General features: G+C 37.7%; 1 protein-coding gene and 1 pseudogene across 8 annotated transcripts in view; one reads left to right on the top strand and one right to left on the bottom strand.

Moving 5' to 3' along the window:
- Positions 1-21,682, top strand: part of Rp1 (RP1 axonemal microtubule associated) — a 338,377-nt gene that overhangs the window by 273,076 nt on the left and 43,619 nt on the right. For all 8 annotated transcript variants that reach the window (XM_069990725.1, XM_069990729.1, XM_069990733.1 and 5 more), the window contains one exon: positions 17,383-17,602. In XM_069990725.1, the coding sequence (XP_069846826.1) occupies positions 17,383-17,602 (220 nt within the window). The remainder of the gene's footprint in view (positions 1-17,382; positions 17,603-21,682) is intronic.
- Positions 5,484-5,851, bottom strand: LOC138805522 (large ribosomal subunit protein eL31-like; annotated as a pseudogene).

Raw genomic sequence — 21,682 nt, forward strand, 5'->3', positions numbered from 1 at the left:
CTAATTATTATAATGGGGATTAACTTATGTCTAGACATGCACATTTTGTCTTTGCTTCTTAGGATCTTATTACTTCAGAAATTTTAATACAACATGAATATGAAAGGATAACATACTGGTTCCTACCAGTGTGACCATAGCACCACTTACAATCCCATTGTCTGCTAGCTGTGTGATGACTGCTGAGCTCTGAGTCTGCTCTTTCACAGGTGTAAATGTGAAACCTTGGGGGATGTAGCTTACAAGCAAGGTAGAGGCTTAAAAATTAAACACTGCTGCTCCAATTATAAACAGTTGCAATGAGCAAAAGGGGAATAGTATTTAATAGAGACTGTGAGTATATGGAGATTTCTTGGATGAACTAAAATTTTGAAAGTTGTTTTCTAAAAAGTATAAAGAAGCATGCTAAAAAGCTTTCAGGACGGGTCACTATGAAGGTAGGAAAGACTTATACAACAAGAGGTATGTGGAAATTACTAGTAGCCACTGAAAACAAAGAGAGATTTAATAGAGGGAGCAATTTCCTGAATGGTCTAATAGATTATGTGAAGAAAAGGCAGGAAGAGGTACTGAATACAGATTGGAACTTCAATAAATAGTTTCTAACCTAGAAAGCAAATAGATGGCATTTTAGTCCATCTATTAGGAAGAACCTTAGGGTGTAGTATTTGATAAAATAAAAGTTGTAGGAGGCTGCAATGCTTGGTAAGAAATGTACGCATTATCCTGCCCATGTAATTGTAACCCCTCTGTACAGTATGTTCACAAATAAAAAAAAAAAAAGTTGTAGATTGACTCAAGTAAAATCAGACCAACAATTTTCTTCCCAAACATCAGTCAAAGTCACCATCTTCTCTCACCTAGATCAGTTTCATAAATAGTTGCTTTCCATTTATTGTTTCCTTGTAATCCTCCTTCAAAGAATATAGGCATCACATCTAAAAATTATTAACCAGATTATATTCTCTCTTGCTTAAAATCCCAGACTGTCCCCAAACCTTATCTGCTTTACTCCTTGCTCTCTCTTCCCAGTGCATAGAATAATGCCTGATGCTATAATAAGCTTTCAATTTTTAAAAAATTATTTATTGTTCTTATAAAGGTGACATACAGAAAGGTTACAATTATGTAAGTTGGATAAAGAGTGCATTTATTTTTTATTTTTATGTATTTATTTTTTGTCGATTGTGGGACCTGAACTCTGGGCCAGGGCACTGTCCTCAGCTCTTCAGCTCAAAGTTAGCACTTTACCACTGAGCCACTTCTGGCTTTTTTTTGCTTATATGGTGCTGAGGAATTGAACCCAGGGCCTCATACATGCAAGGCAAGCACTCTACCACTGAGCCACCTTCCCAGCCCAAGAGTGCATTTTTTGAACAATGTCACCTCTTCCTTTGCCCACTCCCATCCATACCTATGAGCTGTGTAACTCATTGGTGGGGATGTCTGCTAATATAATGTCTGATAATATAATGAACTCAAATTCTCAAAATTTATTTATTATTATTATAAAGGTGACATACAGAGAAGTTATGGTTACATAAGTCAGCTAAAGAGTACATTTTTTGAACAGTGTCTCCTTTTCCTTTGCTCTCTACTAATTTTCTCCTCCTATCCACACCTATGAATTGTATAGTTCATTTTCAACATAGTGTCTAGTGAGTACCACTGTTGTATTTGCTCATCTTTTGTCTTATCATTTCTGTGCTCTCCTTTACCCTCTCCAAGAAAGATAAATGAACAAACAAAAGGAAATAGAAAACAATATCAACAAAGAAGGGAAAATCCCTTTTATTTCCATATCCTGGAATTCCTTTAGATAAACGTTGTTTTATATGGTCAAATGCACACAGCTCTTGCACCTATGTGATCCTCTTCTAAGAATATCCTCCTTTGGTCTCACTGTGTGACTGCCTAGAGACCCACACCACCCAGTGTATTTACTTTTAGATTTATAGGCACATTCTAGTTACCATAAATGAGGGAAACCAATTTTTCTGGGTCTGGCTTACTTTGCTTAATATAAGCTTTCCAAGTACAACCGTGAATAAGTGCTTGAACAGAAGATTAGTAACTGGAAATTTTAGGCTGGAGCTGTGGTTCAATGGCAGAACACTTCTCTAGCATGTGCCAGGCCCTAGGTTTGACTTTCAGTACTATCAAAACATACAAAAGCCAGGTGTCAGTGGCTCACACCTCTAATCCTAGCTACTCAGTGAGCTGAGATCTCAGGATCATGATTTGAAGCCAGCCCAGGCAGGAAACACTGTGAGACTCTTATCTCCAAATAAGTACCAAAGAAGTCAGAAATAGGACTGTGACTCAAGTGGTAGAGTGTTAGCCTTGAGCAAAAATAAAATGCTTAGAGATAGTGCCCAGGCCTGAGTTCAAGCTTCAGGAATGGACAGACACACACACACACACACACACACACACACACACACACACACACACACACACACACACACACACACACACACACACACACACACACACACACACACACACACACACACACACACACACACACACACACACACACACACACACACACACACACACACACACCCCCCTTGGGAATCCAAAGACAGAGGACATGGCCATAAGGTAGGGCTGGTGTCTATGGAATGTGTTTGGAAGTGGTGGAGTTGAGCTAGAACTTTTTATCTTGAAAAGGTATAGGAAAAACTTGGTTACCAGATCATGGGAGCAGACTGTGGGTCAGAGAATAGGAGCACAAAGATGCTGGTGTGGAAAAGCCCCTAGTATATGTAGCTGGTGATGAATGAGCCATTCTAAAATGCTACATGGGTGGGGATTTTGGATGGTGTGATGTGAGAAATGTCAGGGGCATCTAAAAACAAGACAGAAAAGTAATTCTCTGTGAATATATTTTTCATACAATAAGTACATATTTTTCATGCAAAATTAAAAGTAGGTTTTATACAAAAGGAATTATGTTACAATTTCTTCTAAATTATGTCAGAATTTTCTAAACAATTTCTTCACCAATACAGAATATTTTTGTTGCTGTTTGATGACTCTAGAATACCTTGTTTTACTCCATTTATTAGTTCAAATGATGTTCAAACATTTAAATGCTTAATAATTTTCTCCTTTGTAGAGAAATAACATTAATTCTCTATTTGAACTGATTACACTCAGGTCTCAGTATTAGAAAATTCTCTAGTTACAGAAAGTTATAATTAATATGCATTGTGCTTCAATTTATTTTCACAAAGGAACCATGAAAGTCATTTCAAAGTTCAGAAATGTGGTAGTCCCTTATAGAGCTTATATTTGCTATTGTGAAGCTTAACCCAAACTAAAAGCTTTGGTCACACCCAAAGTTTTCTATAAGATAAGAAAATTGAAAACAACAAAGCTCCACAAGATTTAAGTCCAAAAATCTTCAACCTTTTTAAAAACTTCACAGATGCCTTATACTCACAACTACCTAGGTCATTTTTATGACAAGGTCATTTTAAGCTACCGTGATTAGCAATGAATTTAACTGACACTTTTCATTTGAATTTCACTGGAGGCCAGGGTGCTTCATTTGGATGCTTCCTGGAACTAGCTACTTTAGCTCAATTTGCTCAACTGTGAAATGGATTCAGTAAATAGTGTCTTTACAAAAATACAAGTTGAGGCTGAAATAAGTGATGCTAATGATGACCTGTTCTGACAGGAGATTTCTTGTCTTTTCACTTCCATCACCCCTAAGAGATACTTCATTTTAAACAAATCAGGTTTCTTTAGATGGAAAATTTTTCGTTTAAAATTGCTTCTATTTCACATCAAACCCGAACAGTGAATCCCATCAAAAGAATCTTGAAAAAGACTTCTTCTCTAAGCAGAACTGAGTTAGGACTTCAGGCTTAGCTCCCTCTATTGAGAGATCTCTCCACCGTAGAAGTGGTAGAGAGCTGTTTTCCCTGACTAGCTTCTATGAGCTGGAGTCTTAGCATCCCTGCTCACTGGAAAGAACACCCTTTCCTATCTTTATCCCTAGGAAGAGTTATATAAGCAGGTAAATTGATACTTGCTGGGGCTTTGTGATAGTACTAGGACTTGAACTCAGGATCTTGTGCTCACCCTAAGCTTTTTCATTCATAGATGGCTGTCTCCTAGTTGAACTTTGCTTCCAGTCTGACATTTTGCTGGTTAATTGGAAGTAACAGTTTTACAAACTTTTCTGCCTGGGATGTCTTTAAACTTTGATCCTTAGAGCTCAGCCTCCTGAGCAGCTAGAACAATAGACATGAGCTACTAGCACGGGTCCTTCCTGTTTTTTTCAATTCAGGCAAAAAATTCTACAGAAGGAAGATATTACAAACCACAAAGCAAAAACTAGGAGGAAATTGACAGTGAAGGAACACCTATCAGGCCAGGTCTTCAGGAGTAAAGTCCTAAATATAAGGTTGAAGAGAGAAATGAGAAAGCAATGCCCACTGCCCCAGGAAGCTGAGAACTGGGGAAGATTCTGGAGGGGGACACATGAGAGAGCTCAGTAACATCCATTCAAAAGCATGACAAGGGCCAATGCTAAGGATGCCACAATATCCCATCCAAAAACACAGATTTACCCAGGCGCCTAAATAATTTACACAAACATGTTCATATTCATTTCAGTAACTTTGAGTTGACTAAAATACATTCTAAAAATTATGGGGTCTGGTTCCATGGAAGGCCCTAAGGTGAAATGGAGTCTCACTATATATTTTCCTTACTCTACTGTGATTTGTAGAAAGGGTGTGAATGAAAGTATCAGTGGAAGCAAGCTCATTGATTGAAGACATCTCCTACTCCAAGGAAAGCATGAGGAGAGCAATTTAATGTGTTCATTTGGAAAAATTAATATAAAGTCTTTTTAAATTTAATTTAATTTTTAAAATACTTTTTATTGTAAAAATACTGTACAGAGGGGTTACAGTTACATGAGCAAGGTAATGAGTATATTTCCTATCAAGCATTGTTACCTCCTCCTTTGTTTTTTCCCTACCCTCCCTTTCCTCCCACCTCCACAACTACACTCCCCCCCTGCCCCACTCTCCCTGCCTAAATTTTAAAGTTCATTTTTCAACATAGTGTCTTATACATCTCATTGTTACAATGGGTCAACCTTTATCCCTATTTAAGCATTTTGTTTTTTTCCCTTCCCTTCCCCAAGCTAGAAAAGTGTATATAAACACTTTTTTTTTTTTTGTCGGTCATGGGGCTTGAACTCTGGGCCTGGGCACTGTCCCTCAGCTCTTTAGCTCAAGGCGAGCGCTCTACCACTTGAGCTACAGCGCCACTTCTGGTTTTCTGGTGGTTTATTGGAGATAGGAGTCTCATGGTCTCTCCTGCCTGGGCTGGCTTTGAACCTTGATCCTCAGATCTCAGCCTCCTGAGTAGCTAGGATTATAGGCTTGAGCCACCACCTGGCTTATAAACACCTTTTTTTTTTTTTAAAGCAATTTCATAGCTTTATTTGAAACTCACCAGTTCTCATCCACATTGACTATCAGTAGATTTTTGAACATGGTAACAGGGACATAGATTACCAGAGTATACAGCTTGTTTGGTGAGTCTTCATCCTCATTGTGTTTTCTAGATAGCTTCATGTGGATCTGATAGGGGATATTTCTTATTCCTTTGGCCCAGACAGTTTTGTTGAGCGTGATATCTATGTGCACATCTAGAGTCCCCAACTCCTTCATGGCAAACTTCTGTGAATGAGTGGCACGCTTCTTAAAGCCCACTCCATGGATGTGCTTGTGAATGTTGATGGTATATTCTTGGGTCACACTTTGATGATGGCAGAATGGCCCTTCTTCTTCTCACCACCCTTCTTTGGGGAAGCCATTCTGCCAGGCCTAAGTTGGAAATTAATATAAACTCTTTACCTTAAAAAGATGTCTATTCCAAAGAAGCAATCCAAAAATTCATATGGAACAATGAAAGACCCCAAATAGCAAAAACAATCCTTAGTAGAAAGAACAGCTCTGGAGGAATATCAATTCCAAATTCAAAACTCTACTACAAAACCGTAGATTTCAAAACAGCTTGGTACTGGCAGAAGAACAGAACTGAGGACCAATGGAATAGGACTGAAGACCGAGAAATGAACCCACAGACCTATAGCCACCTAATCTTTGACAAGGGTACTAAAGAAATAGAACGGAAAAAAGGCAGCCTTTTCAGTAAATGGTGCTGGCAAAATTGGTTAATCACTTGTAGAAAACTAAAGCTAAATCCATATATATCTCCCTGCACAGAATCAACTCCAAATGGATCAAAGGCCTCAAAATAAAAGCAGACTCCCTGAAAATATTACAAGAAGGAATAGGAGAAACTCTAGGGTGCCTTGGCACAGGCTGAAATTTTCTTAATGGAGACCCAGAAGCACAACAAATCAAAGAAAGGTTGGCCAAATGGGATTGCATGAAACTGCAGAGCTTCTGCAAGGCAAAAGACATAGCCAGAAAGATCAATAGAAAGCACAGGATTGGGAGAAGATCTTCACTAGCCATACAATGGACAAGGGTCTCATATCTAAAATATACTTAGAACCAAAAAATTAAATCTTTCAACAACAAATACTCAAAGAAATAATTGCCCAATTAATAAATGGGCTAGATTTAAAGAGAGACTTCTCAGAAGAGGAAATAAGAATGTCCAATAGACACATGAAGAAATGCTCAACATCTCTAGCCATAAAAGAAATGCAAATCAAGACAACATTGAGATTCCACCTCACCCCAGTTAGAATGGCTATAATCAAGAAATCTAGTAACAACAGATGCTGCAGGGGATGTGGCCAAAAGGGAACCCTACTGCATTACTGGTGGGAGTGTAAACTTGTTCAACCACTTTGGAAAGCAGACTCCACATATAGCTCCCTTATGACCCAGAAATCCCACTTTTGGTCTTTTACCCAAACGATCACAAAGTCATACCAAAGCTACTAGCACAACCATGTTTATTGAAGCATTATTTACTGTGGCTAAGATATGGAACCAACCCAGATGACCTTCAGTAGATGAATGGATCAAGAAAATGTGAGATATACCCCCACACATACATACACAATGGAATTCTATGCCTCCCTCAGAAAGAATGGCATTGCCCCATTTGTTAGGAAATAGAAACATTTGGAAAAAATTATATTTAATGAAGTAAGGCAGGCCCAAAGAAACATAGGTCCCATGGTTTCCCTTGTTTGCAATGACTAGTACATGTCTAGGACAAGCAGAGAAGGTCAAAGGCTATGTACATATGACCACATGAGATAAGGTTAAGCAAAATGTACCCCAAGACAAGGACACAAATGGTTTTTTTTCTTTCTTGCTAGTGTTTTTAATGTACTTATAATGCACTATGTGATTCTTTTGTTTCTTTTGTATGTTCTTCCCCCACAGTATAACCCCTGTTTTCTCTGGATTTGATGCTGGTGTTCTGCATCTTGCATATACATTTTTGTAATTTGGAGAGGGAAAGGGATATAGCAGAACATTTAAATGGGGATGGTGGCTGACCCATTGTGACGACAGGACACTATGTTGAAAATGAAATTTACAGTATCAGGGTGGGGGTGGGAGGAGTTGGGGATGTGGGAAGGGAAGGGATGGTAGGGGTAAAACAAAGGAGGAAGTAACAATGCTTACTAGGAAATGTACTCATTACCCTACTCATATAACTGTAACCCCTCTATACAACACTTTTACAATAAATATATATATATAATAAAAAGAACACAAAGCTTAGGTAATGCCACTCTAGATATTTATGTTTGCTTAATTAAAAGTAAACACAGTGCAGGAATAAAAAGATGCCTATTCCTAATCTGTCACCATTAATTGTCTCAATAGCAGCTGCTCTTTCTTGTTTTTTTTTTGGGGGGGGGTGGTCCGTAGTGGGGCCTGAACTCTGGGCCAGGGCACTGTCCCTCAGATCTTCAGCTCAAGGCTAGCACTCTACCACTTGAGCCACTTCTGGCTTTTTCCTTTTTGCTTCTGTGGTGCTGAGGAATCGAACCCAGGGCCTCATGCATGCAAGGCAAGCGCTCTACCACTGAGCTACCTTCCCAGCCCCTGCTCTTTCTTTTGTCACCAATTCTCCTGTGTCTTGGAGTTTCCATATTTTGCCCCTAATAATGTATTTTCCTCAAAGGAACCTCAATATCTGGAGAAAAATTGATTCCATGTCTTTGACAGAAAAATAATCACAAAATTACCAGGCTAATTCTGCTCTAGCATATCCTTTTTCTGTCTGGAACCAATGATAGGTTCAAAAATGTCAAGGTCAGTTCTAAAAAAACAGAGGAGCAGATGTGAAGAGGCTTTCATTGGCTAAGTACAAATACCATAATCACAATAGTGATAATCATCACTGTAGATAATTGAAAGTGGAGACTGTGAAAAGCCATGAATTAATAATTATGTCCAAGAGAGAAAAGTGGAGGTAAAAGCTACAAAAATGTAGTTGTATTATAATGAAGGTTATATACAATAGTATATATTTAATTATTTATTGATTTTAATAAGTAAAGCAGTGCTAATAAATGGGTAAAGCTTTACAGGGTAAAGCCTGGTGCTATTTGAAATTTTAGTAAATCCAGTTCCATAAAAGGTGTAAGCAACCTGCAAAATGGCATAGAGAAAAGTTACTCAGAGAGAAGCATATCTGGTTGCAGAAATCTCATTTCTCAATGTAATCACCAAGATTTTGGATAATGATCCTGATGTTTGCCAGTACTGCATAGTTTCTATTACTGGAGTATAAGAGAAAGAGGTTTATAAAAAATGCATCATTAACTATTTAGTTTAAATGATGGGGAAAATCTCTCACTTTTATGTTTTACAAGTTATTTACATCTTCTATATATGCAAAAAATTCAAAGCACACATTTATTTTATGAATATCTTGAATATATGAGTATTTTGCTTCTCATTTTAATTATGTATCTGCTTATAAGTACTAAGTGTATCTGTTTATAAGTGTATCTGTTTATAAGTACTAAGGTTATCTGCCTGAGCCAGTACAGTGACATCGATCAAGATCAAGATGCATTGTAATCATAAATGGCTTTGTTGAATAGCAGTTTGATTCTATCTGTGAATATAGGGAGGGGAAAACACACAATTATGAGTAATCCAAGTAGTCCAGGCAACACTTGGAACTATACCAAGTTGAGGTAGGACCACCTCAGCACCTCACATTATCTATGGTAGCCAATTGGAGGGCATTTACTTCCTGATAAAAATTGGTACCTTAGCCAGACAGATGACTAAAGGGGAGCTAGCTATAGGCCCCATCACTCATCTCCCAGAAATGGATCTCTGGATGATACTACAACTAATAATAAAATGTTAATAAGTACCTTTTTATTTTTATTTTCTATTTTTCACAAACTTCTTTAATTTCTTAATTTTTATTAATTAATTAGTTAATATTTACTGTACTGTTACTAGGGCTTGAACTTAGGGCCTTCTCACTCTTGCTTAGCTTTTTGTGTTCAAGTCTGGCACTCTACTATTTGAGCCACCTCTACTCTGTTCTTTGCGGATTAATTGGAGATATGAGACTCTTAGATTTGTTTGCCCACACTGACACTGAACCTTGATCCTCATATCTCAGCTTCCCAAGTACCTAGGATTACAGGCATGAGTTAATAGATCCTTGTGTTAACATTATTTTCACTAGTAAAAAAAAGCACAAAAATCAGCACCATATTATCTGTATGTTGGTGGCTCATGCCTGTAATCCTATATAAGCAGCTGAAATCTGAGGATCATGGTTTGATGCCAGCCTGGGCAGGAAAGTGTGTAACACAGTTATGTCCAATTAACTTCCACAAAAACCAGAAGTAGATCTGTGGCTTAAGTGGTAGAACACTAGCACTGAACATAGAAAGCTCAGGGACAGTGGCTAGGGCCTGACTTCAAGCCCCATGACTGTCCAAACATAAAGCATATTGATGGACAAATGATCTTTTGATACATGGTTACACTGGGCAATATAAACAGGATTAAACATAGCTATCTTTTCAAACATTCATCATTCTTTCATGTCAAAGACTTCCAAAATCCTTTCTTCTAGCTCTTCGACATGTACAATTTATTGTCATTATCTGTAGTCACCCTATTGTGCATCAGCATACCAGAACTTCTTGCATGCTGTGGTGTACCAGCCAGGCACAGAAAGACAAACACTGCCTGATATTACCTGTCGAACTGAAAACATTGATCTCATAGAAAATGCAATAGAGCAGTGGTCATCAGTGGCTAGGGTGAAGAGAAGAGAGGGAAGGATGGGGAGAAATTGATCAATAGATAACAAGTTACAGTCCTTCCTGCCTCTTTATTAAGCTATGTGCCTGGCTTATTTTACATTACATAATGATCTCCAGATCATTTTTATATAATTAAGTATTCACAGGAAGATACAAAAACAGTACAGAAGCTTCATATTACAAAGCCAAGAATGATAGGACCCCTGTTTGGTTTTAAGAGGAAGCTGAAATGGTCTATGCGCTTGTATCCTTAAGAAAACTAAGTATAATTTACTCAGCAAAACAGATAAGATTTCCTTTTCAGTTCTTTCAAAAAGAATGACAGTATGGGTGTGCAGAAAGGGCCCCTGGAAAAGAAATGCCCCTGAAGGAGAGGTACTCTTGCTTCCTGTCTCTGTGTTTAAGAGATGCCAAAAATTCTTACCCAGGACAAGATGTAGAAAATATCCTATTTACATGTTGTATAATAGGACAAATTGCACATGCCTGTCAAGTTTGGTTGCTGGATTTGGGCTTGTAGTTTCTCTTTTATGTTGTTGTTGTGGTAGTGGTGGTGGTGTCATGTACATTCTTTTGAAATTTAACTTAAAAATTTTCAGAATTTTTAACTTATTGGAGCTCAAGTGTCTTGTTGATATGTCCACATTCTTGTCTGACCTAGAAGCAAGCACATTTTCTTGAAGGACTAGAAATGTGTATGAATTGAGACATGGAGGTAAATTACACGAACAATACATGAAAAATAAGTAATTGAAAGGCTATTTTTATAACATGAAAGTGTCTTAAAAGGATAATATGTGTTATAGTCTGTATAACATAAAATTTGTGTCTAGAACAGAATTTAATGAGAAAATGTAGAATCTTTTCATGAAGAAATTTAGTGTAGTCATTAGAAAAATCTAACTAGGTGGTCAGCTTTTTTTCCAAAAGTGTCTGTTTTATGAGCTGAATCTAAAAGTAGATATTTGTTCAAACACCAGTGATGCATACCTGTATTTCTAGCTACTCAAGAAGGTGATATCTGAGGATTGAAGTTTGAAGCCAGCTTTGTCCGACAAACCATGAGATTATCTCCAAATAAGCAAAAAGCCAGAAGTAGGGCTGGTACTAAAGTGGTAGAGCAAGAGCCTTGAGCCAAAAAAGCTATGGAAGAGCATGAGGTTTTGAGTCCAAGCACCAGTATGGTATAAAAATAAACAAACAAATAAATAAGTAGATATTAAAAGAAGGAAAACTTTCCCCCCAAACTGCTTATATGAATATTCACAGAACATGTTATTTGCCCAGGAAATATAGTTATTCCCATTTCTATATCTACCCATTTACTAGTATGCTATTAGAAAATGCTATTGAAAAATGGAGTGAACACTGTACAGTCTAATTAAATAAGGAAATTTAGTTTATTGAAATCAGTATTTTTTCACTTTTGAGTCTTTTCTACTATTATTTGCATTAATATTTCCATTTTCATGAACAAATGAAGGTATCCTTTTCTTGGACTAAGTTTTAAATTCTTTTTGGAGTTTCCCTCAAATTACTACATGATTTTTCCAACTGGTTCAGTCAAATGAGCTTTATGAAATGAAAAGAGTTCTGGTGGTTTGAACATGAGACACCAGAACATGTGTGCTGGCTGTTGTGAACAAGCCTTCCCTCCTTCCTGTTCTACCCTCTGTCCTCAGCCCTCAAGGGCTGCTCCTGTGTGGTGAAAATATGTTCACAAGGTAATCTACCTTGGCCAGTACAGTGACATCGATCAAGATGTATTGTACTCACAACATCTTTGAATAGCAACTCCTGTGTATAACTAACTTAAAGACTTTCCTTCCTTTCTTTCTTTCTTCCTTCCTTCCTTCCTTCCTTCCTTCCTTCCTTCCTTCCTTCCTTCCTTCCTTCCTTTCTTTCTTCCTTCCTTCCTCCCTTCCTTCCTTCCTTCTTCCTTCCTTCCTTCTTTCTTTCTTTCTTTCTTTCTTCCTTCCTTCCTTCCTTCCCTTCTTTCTTCCTTCCTTCCCTTCTTTCTTTCCTTCTTTCTTTCTTTCTTTCTTTCTTTCTTTCTTTCTTTCTTTCTTTCTTTCTTTCTTTCTTTCTTTCTTTCTTTCTTTCTTTCTTTCTTTCTTTCTTTCTTTCTTTCTTTCTTTCTTCCTTCCTTCCTTCCTTCCTTCCCTTCTTTCTTCCTTCCTTCCCTTCTTTCTTTCCTTCTTTCTTTCTTTCTTTCTTTCTTTCTTTCTTTCTTTCTTTCTTTCTTTTCTTTCTTTCTTTCTTTCTTTCTTTCTTTCTTTCTTTCTTTCTTTCTTTCTTTCTTTCTTTCTTTCTTTCTTTCTTTCTTTCTTTCTTTCTTTCTTTCTTTCTTTCTTTCTTTCTTTCTTTCTTTCTTTCTTTCTTTCTTTCTTTCTTTCTTTCTTTTCTTTCTTCCCATTTGGCCAACAGGGAAATGAAATGAAGTGAGAGCACCTCAACTTCTGTCTAAAGAAAAGCTCAGTGCTGCCTTGCTTCCTAGAGTTGGATTCTGTCCCAGTTAGCCTATTTGATTCTAGAAGCCTAAGGTGGAGACACCTCCTGCATGACTCCAAGACATGGGAGAATGGAAAACACTAAGACACTGATGTCCTTAACTCTCCTCCCTCTGAACTGTCCTCCTCTCTGATCTCCAGCATGCTGTGGGAAGGACAACATTAAAACACAGACACTTGTAGAATCAAAGGAAATTGTTTTTTTTCCCATTGTTTTCACCCTCTTCTTTTGATCTCTGTTAGTAACACTCATAGTAATGACTATTATGATCTCTACTACTTATTGAAGTCTTAATGAGTCCATTTGCCCCATTTTGTTCATTAATATATCGCTTATCTTCCTGAGATTCCCAACACTACAAGGCAATAGTGCTAAAGAATGCTGTCTGTCCATTCCCAAAAGCTCGTACCCCCAAAGTGTTCTGCTGGGCACCTCGCCTGCTAACAATACTTGCTTCAAGTTAATTTCCTAGAGCAGCATGTTCAGTTTTTAAGTACTTATTGATACTTGGAAGTATAATTGATTCTTACTGTTTGAGACACTTTGAATTTTAGTTTCAGGAACAATTACATCCAATTCAAGAAGCACTATCCCTCTTTATTTTACTGGGCTTCGCGTATGCTGAGCAGCTCTGCCACTGGGGCCACACCCTCAGCCCCGGGTCCTCGTTGCCTGGTCTGTGTCTTCTCTCTGCCAAATAGATAGGCTGCTTATCGTCAAAGTCCAGATGCCTCCTCACCTCTACTATGTACTGAATCATCTCCTCACATTTTCTTGTACCTCTGCTCTGCTTATTTCTCTCTTTGAAATGTATCCAATCACTTTTTACATACCTGTTTTCATATAGGAATTATAACATCTGTTTTCCCCCATTTTTGTGCTTTCTTAGAGAAGGACTTATCTATGAAATGTTCAAATGCTTACATCTACTTACTATTTCAAATGGTTTTATCTACTTAACCGCACAGAGTTGGAATGTTCTTGGAGTAGTATATATAAAAAGTAGAATTACCTAAAAATGTGATAAACAAAATATTTTCTCCCTTAAACTCAGTATAGACTTAACTGCTTTGTGTTAAGAATTTCAGCTACCTATGCCAGCAGTCAGTCTGTCAAGCCAATAATCCTTGCTACTTAGTAGGCTGAAATCTGAGTATAATGAGTTAGAGCCATCCAGGGCGACAAATTCAATAAACTCTTATCTGCAAATGACCAGCAAAAATTGGAAATGGAGGCATGGCTTAAGTGTTAAAGTACCAGCTGTGAGATTAAAATAAAAAGATGTGAGGCCCTGTGCTCAAAACCCAGTACTGGCAAATGCACGTGTGTGCGCATGCGCACCCCCCCCCCCCCCCTTCAACGAACCAAATCCATTTGTAATTCTTTTCTCCATGTACAGGTTGTCTAGTGGAAGTTAATTGGTACTATTTCAGGTTTCAGGATGTCGCATTAGAGCAACAGTAATGCACTACATTTCCAGATTCCTTTGCTTCTCTTTTTGTGTCTCTTTATTTCTCAGGTTGAAAACAATTTTATTTTCATCTGTCCCTTGCCCTACTTTCAGCGTAATCCTTTTTATGAAGAATACCTGCACCGTGGTGTGGTCTGTCTTTATGATGAAAGCTCTCCTACAGTTTGCAACCACTGTCCTTTTATTTTCAGATGTTGGAAGTTCAATGCAGAAACGAAGAACTGTAAAGTAAAAGAATAATTTCTTGCCATAGCATATATTTTGTTTGATTGAAAATGACGTAAAGCTCAGGATGACAGTATTAAAGTAGAACTGACAGTTCTGAACCAGTTTGGTTAACATGCTAGATGTACTTTGTGAGCAATCTATTATAGCTCTAGCTTACGGTATGATCATCTTAATTCTAGTTTTAGTTGGCTGACCTAGATGTATAATGACAAATGGATAATTTAGCTCCTGTAACATGGCCTCATTAAATTATTTACAAATTTTGCTTCTACCAGTAATGTTAGACAGGGCTAGCAATTTCAGTTTCACTTATGATGGCCAAACACTAATTTTTATTTTCTTCAGTAAGAACTTGACCAGTATCCTTCCATCTTTTTATTATAGTTACAGTATATGCTTTTAAATGAGCAAAAATTTGCTGGCAATAGTGAGTGCTATAGTTCTTTATAAGATTGGTAATACAGGTTGAGTATACTTTATCTGAAAGCTTGGAATGAAATGTTTCAGATTTTGCAGTAATTATCTGTCTCTCCACTTATATATAGATAGATTGACAGATAGGCTAAACATGAAGCTCATTTATGTTAGGTCCATGTATCTGTCTATTTATCTATCTATCTAGATATGGACAGATAGATATAAATAGAGGATAGATAGGTGGACAGACAGATAGATACTTTGGAGATGGAATATAAGCCTAAACATGAAGTTTATTTATGTTTTATTTGCATCATATACATATATCCTAAATACAGTATTTTCATTATTTTGCACATGAAACAGAGTTTCATGGCATACCATTTTCCACTCCTGGTGTCATAGCAATATTCAGAAAGTGTTGTATTGTGAAGCATTTCAGAATTTGAACCTTTGGATCAGGAATCCTCAGACTGTGCTATGGTTGTTTGGATGGCAACACTGAAGCCTAAAAATGTTGCTAAACTTGATGCAGCTTGAAGAACCAACAAGGGGAGAAGAAACGTTCAAAACCAATTCTGGTTTTGGTATCAAAACTGGAGTTTTGTCCTCTCAGCTATTTTTCTTAGTGTGTCTGGTGGGTTGTGGCTTCTGAATTCTATCCTATTCCCTACTATCTGTGACGTTGAAGAGAATATTTGGAGTCCACTGATAGTAAGAAGCTTGTGCATAGTGGAATTTCTATAAACAATTTGTTCTAGCAATAATATGAGAGGACCAAAATCAAAGGGTGAATATCAAATCAATATCAAAGGGTGAAAAAGATGCAGATCATTAGTTACAGTATGTGACAGTAAGATTATTATCATTTGAACACATTGGAGTTTGCATTCAGGGTCTTGTGCTTGCCTGGGTTTGTTTGTTTGGTAGTGGTAGAGACTCTCCCTTGGCTTTTGCTGGTTATTTTGGAGGTGGAGGTCCACACACCTTTCTGCCCAAGTTGGCTTTGCATTGTGGTCCTCAAGATCTCAGCATCCTCAGTATCTAGGCTTATCAGCCTGAGTGTCCTGAGCCTGGCTACAATTTTTGATCTCATGATCTTTGGACCTGCTCTTAATTAATTGATTACAAAAGGATTTTATGGATTTAATTAGGTTTCCACATCTTGTAGCCTTAAAAGGCCTCCTTAAGTCTGGGCACTGGTGGCTCACACCTGCAATCCTAGCTACATGGAAGCCCAGATCTGAGGACTGGAGTTTGAAGCCAGACTGACTGGAAAGTCTATGAGACTCTTATCTCCAAGTTACCGTCAAGAGCTGGAAGAAGAGCTGTGATTCAAGTGGGAGAGTGCTAGCCTTGAGCAAAAGCTCAGGGACAGAGCCCAGGCCCTGAGTTCAAGCCCAAGGCCTGGCAAACAATAAACAAACAAAGCCTTCCTCAAGTAAGGAGACTAAGCCTGTTAATCAAGTGTACATAATCTAAATTTCATGCAACTCTAGAATTTTTTTCCTAATGAGAGACAGAAGTTCTAAGCACGAAATTTGATGTGCCCTTGCTCTTGGAAGAAACAAGGACCATGTGCTTAGGAAACAGGGATTCACTCCTATATCCATAAGGAGCTGGACTCTTAACAATAGTTTGAATAAATTTGAGAGCTGAAACTTTCCCAAAGTCCCTGAAGAGTGGTCAATCTAACTACCATCTTGATCCTGGCCCAGGAGACCTTGAATAGTGGCCTTAACTGAGCCACTGTGCCTAGAGTTCTGGCTCATGGAACTGAGAAACACTATGGATCCGACTGTAAGTCATTCATTTTGTGTGGTTTATTATGGCAGAAAGAGAAAATGAGTGACATGTATTTTTCCATTTTTTTTCAAATGACCACTAGGAATTTTCAAAAGAAAAAAATGTTGCTTATATTTGTTGTTCCCATTGGTTAGGTATTTGGAAGGGGTGGTAGTACATAGGGATTTAGTCACATTGCCAATTGTTGCAAAACTACAGGCTTTCCAATACAAATTCTGCCTGCTTCAGGTTGGACTGGTTAATCCTTGTTTAAGTCCAGTAGAACATATGATCCCTGTTCCCTGAGATCTTACTTTAATAGCAAAATTTAATCCAGAGTAACACCCCATAATTACGTTATCTTATTTTTCAGGTCTCACCACTGAACAAGTTGCATGAATTACCAATGATAAAAAACTACTTATTTTGCAAGATAATAATGGTGGCTTACTAAAATTATGATGTAGTCAGAACTAGCTGGGTTTAATCTATTGCTTTATCCATGGTCAGGGCATTCATTTTCTCAGCAATAGAGATTATTTCCTGCTGGCATAAATAATGAGTGCTAAGAGAACTTATTTGTGATCTTAAAATGTAAGTGTTGAGTTCAAGGTAGAATATGAATGTAGAATTTGAAAAGCCAAATCGGATATATAGGAGTTTTAATTTGTTCCCCATTTTTGCTTTACAGATTAATCTCCAAGATATTGGAGAAATCTACAAGATACGCATTGGACATGACAACAGTGGGAAAGACCCCAGCTGGTACCTGGAAGAAGTTAGACTAGAAAACATAGCCACATCTGAAGTCTTTTGTTTACCTGTGGATTCCTGGCTGGCTGAGGATGAAAATGAGGGAGACACATGGAGAGAAATACCCATTGTGAGAACCAGTGCAGCACCATTGCCAGGTAGCTAATTTAATCTCCTTTGTGAAGTTTGCTTCAAAATTTGAGTAATTAAGATGCTTTAGAAGAGCGGATGGCCATGTCTCCATAAAGCACCAGGCACTAAATATCTTGCACTCTGTGGATTGTAAAGTCTATAAAAGCTACTCAACTCAGCGCTGCCAGCACCACGAGGCAGCAGCTGTATGTAATATAGAATCAAACAATGGATCTGGGTGCCAATAAAACTATTTTGTGGACATTGAGATTACAATGTCTTATAACTTTCCTTTGTCAATAAATACTATTCAAACCTTTTTAGAAATAAGAAGAAATTTTACCCCCTGAACTGTACAAAATTGGGTAGCTAGCAGATTTTGCTCACAAGTGGTATGTAGTTGGCCTATCCCTGCCTTAGAGCCTTGGGCTTTGTGTTGCCCGAGATGAAAAGGAGTATATGCAGGTGTTTGTGTGTGGCCAACTCATCGTTGTTTAAACTGCTTTGCTGTCATTTAAACGTGACTTTCTTCATAGCTAAATCATGTTAATGAATATCATCAGTCACGAGTATTAGGAGCACCTGACTTCTCTTCCAGAATATTCTTTTTTCCTGTTGTTGCATAACTCACATATTGCCTTGGTCTCAATTTTAGAAATTAAATGACTGTGTGCACATATGTGTGCATGTTTGTTTTCACAGATGTACATGGATGCATTCATGGATGCACATATATATGCCTTTATGTGTATGTGACTATGTGTGTGTGCATGTCCATCTATGTATATGTGTGTGAGAGAATGTGTATATGTAGATATAAGTGGGAGTAAATTTGTGTTCTTAGTGTCTCTGGACTCTCTCTTGTACTTGGCCATTCTCATGATCTCTCAGTTGAAGAGTCAGAGATTTTTAGAGGCTCTCAAAGCAGACCCACTGGGTTCTAGTTTTGGCTTTGTTATGTGTTCAGTTGTATCACCATTGGTAAACTACCAAGCCTTTGTTTGTCAACAACATCTCTTGCATAAAGTCATCATCGTAGGGTTGCCTACATCATAGGATTGTTTTCAGTAACAATGCACTTAGAGTACACAGGAAAACACACACAACAGTGTTCCTGGAACACCCAGTAACCACTCAAAAGGTGCTATCCATTACCATTCACCTTCAGCAAATGAAACCAACCTTGTTCTTGGGCTGCTTCATCCTATTTTTTTTTTTCGTTAAAAAAGTTTCATTTATTTGTGTGTTGTAATAGTCTAAGAAATATTGTGTATTTTTATCATCACTGTTTCCATTTGCTTCTTTTCTTTTGAATATGGGAGTTTAAATGTTTGATTCTTCTCTTCCCTTTTAGCCTCTAACTTTACTGTTTACACAGAGCATAGCATCCTTTTGTCTTCATGCCTGTTCTCTTTCATGTGTGTAAGTCTGTATTCCATTAGGTGGTTTACCAGTGTGCCATCCACATGCGCCATAGTTGATACCACTCATTCACCTGCCTTGCCCAGATGAAGATAGACACATGTACAAGTACAGGTGTCAAGTATACAGCATGTGCCACAGTGAGAGCAGTGGAGGAAACACTGATGGTTCAGACAGCATTCTGTATCTCCAGAAGTTACTGTGTCTTCAGGGCTCAAATAATGACTCTCTTCTTTCTGCCCTGAATGAGTTTAATTCTTTTCAACTCTCTCCACAAGTCTTATCTCTGTAGCTCTTGGAGGCTTTGGGCTCAACATATTCCCAAACTGAAGTGGTCCTACCAGCTACTCTACTTCATGCTGGTTTCCTCTAAACTTCCATGAAGAGTCTAGATTTCTTCCTTACACCCTATTGATTAGACAGCAGGAGATCCATCAAATATATTCTCAAACCTTGTTAGAAAGATGGATGGCACTGAGAACTTGGTTGTGGACAGGAAAATATGTACTAACTAATTTAGATATGACAAGAATGATTTTAAATAATACAATCTTAAGGATAGGAGAAATCTTTAATAACACTAATTCTTCATATCTGCTTATATGTTGATGGTTTGAAAAAACATTTTCTTATATAAATATTTCATTGAAGCTGGGCACTGGTGTCTCACACCTATAATCCTAGCTACTCAAGAGGCTAATATATGAGGATTGCAGTTTAAAGCCACCCCAGGTAGCAAAGTCCATGAGACTCTTATCAACAATTAACCACAAAAAGTCACAAGTGCAGCTGTGGCTCAAGTGTAGAACACCAGCCTTGAATGAAAAGCTAAGGGATAGCACTTAGGCCTGAGTTCACGTCCGAGTATTGCCCCCCCCCCCACAATTCATTAAATACATCAGATATCAGGCTCCAGAGCCCTCTCATTCTGTCTGCCCTAGGAGGGGCATGTGAGGGACATAATATCCAAGGATTTTCAGAAGGTGATGAAATGGAAGACCTACAGTGGTCCTAAGATATATAACATTCTGGTTTTCACTCAGACCTAATCGTTGTATTCATCCAGTGCTAACACCTGCTAAAAATCCACTCCTACTTTAAAAAATGGTATTTACATATATAAAAATGTTTAGACGTTGAGAAGAAAATCACACAAATAAAAACTGAAGAAACCTTTCTGGCTTGTTATATCATGGTGTCTCACTTTTGTAGAATCTTTACAGGCTGCATTATTTTAAAATGAACTTTACTTAAACTCTGTTAGGCAACTATCTTTGTATTTCTTCCAATTGCCTCTTACTTGGTGCGTTCACAATTTGTTACATGCAAAATTTGTGGAAAGCAGTCATATAGGTTTTTAAAAAAGTTAAGCTACAAAGGAAACTACATTGTACTTTCAATGAACTATTGATTTTGGGCTCATTTAACTTGAACAGCAGTAAAGGCTCAGCATGTCTTCCTGAATCTTTGTTTCTTTCTCCAAACTACAAATGAAACTGCATCCATTAGTATTTCTTGTTTCAGATGGTAGTTTCTTAGTGGAAGCACACTAACTAGTTCCATAAGGCATTTGTTTCCAACAAAATAATATAAGGTGATCATGATCCTTAGACAGAAGCTGATCCAGTCTTGGTTTTCTCTGGCTCTGGAAAAAACAATTCAGGCCCTAGATTGAATATTTATTCATTTAGGGGAAAATTATTCAAATAAAAAACGAGAAAATAATGGCACATCAGTGTAACTATACACTTACCACCGAACAAGGAGGCATTTGGACATGTCAAAGCCACCTTTTGAAGCATCCTTTTTCGTGCCACAAAGGGCTTTATTTACCATTCCTATGACTTAAAACCCACAAAAGATTCAAGCCATTGGCTAATGAACTGTGGCTTCCTCTTGTCTCTGAGTTCAGGAGAGGGAAGATGGAAGTCCCATCTTCAGATTGTCCAGCTTTCAATATTCTGAAGTTGGCTCTGGGAAGAGCATAAGAAGTGATGAGGAAGGGTAAGTTATTTTTAAAAAATTAATTAGTGCTTATCTTTGAGCTTCTCAGTGGAGTCTCCAGCATCTACTGAAGAGTGAGATATATATAGATATATATAGATATATATATGAATATATCTTATATATATAACATATATAATTTTATATATTTATATATATCTACTGAAGTGATATATATAATGTATAGTTATTATATATATATATATATATATATATATACATAAAATTTAGTGGCACAAAAGAAGTGTTTTCCCTTCAGTTAGCACTTTCCTCCTGAGCTGATTTTGTGACTTTGCCTCTTCTTTTTGAAAGATTAACTGAAAGTTTTGTAAAAAAGAAAGGGTATTTGAGACCATTAGTCTATAAATCACCACACTTTGGCAGCTGATCTGGTTTGCTGGTTATTCACAGCTTCTCTTCTTGGGCCTAGCACTGCCAAGCTAAGCTAGTTTCATACTTTCCTCTGATTTATTCAACGGATGCCATGTTGGCAGTCAAAGGCATGAGGGAGTGGCTGCTTGCCCTTGGCTTGTTGTCTTTAAGAATCTTTAGTTGATGGCCTGGCAGGGGTGCCCAGGGCTGGTAGAAATGCCGACTCAGCTCATGGTGGCCTTGGCACAATTTCAGGTCCAGCTCTCAGGAGGAAGGATGGATGGTAATGAAAGTGAGGTTTGAGGCCA

The sequence above is a fragment of the Dipodomys merriami genome, unplaced genomic scaffold (genome assembly GCF_024711535.1).
Source record: "Dipodomys merriami isolate MVZ:Mamm:240054 unplaced genomic scaffold, mDipMer1.0.p SCAF_4, whole genome shotgun sequence".
NCBI classification, from domain to species: Eukaryota; Metazoa; Chordata; class Mammalia; order Rodentia; family Heteromyidae; genus Dipodomys; species Dipodomys merriami.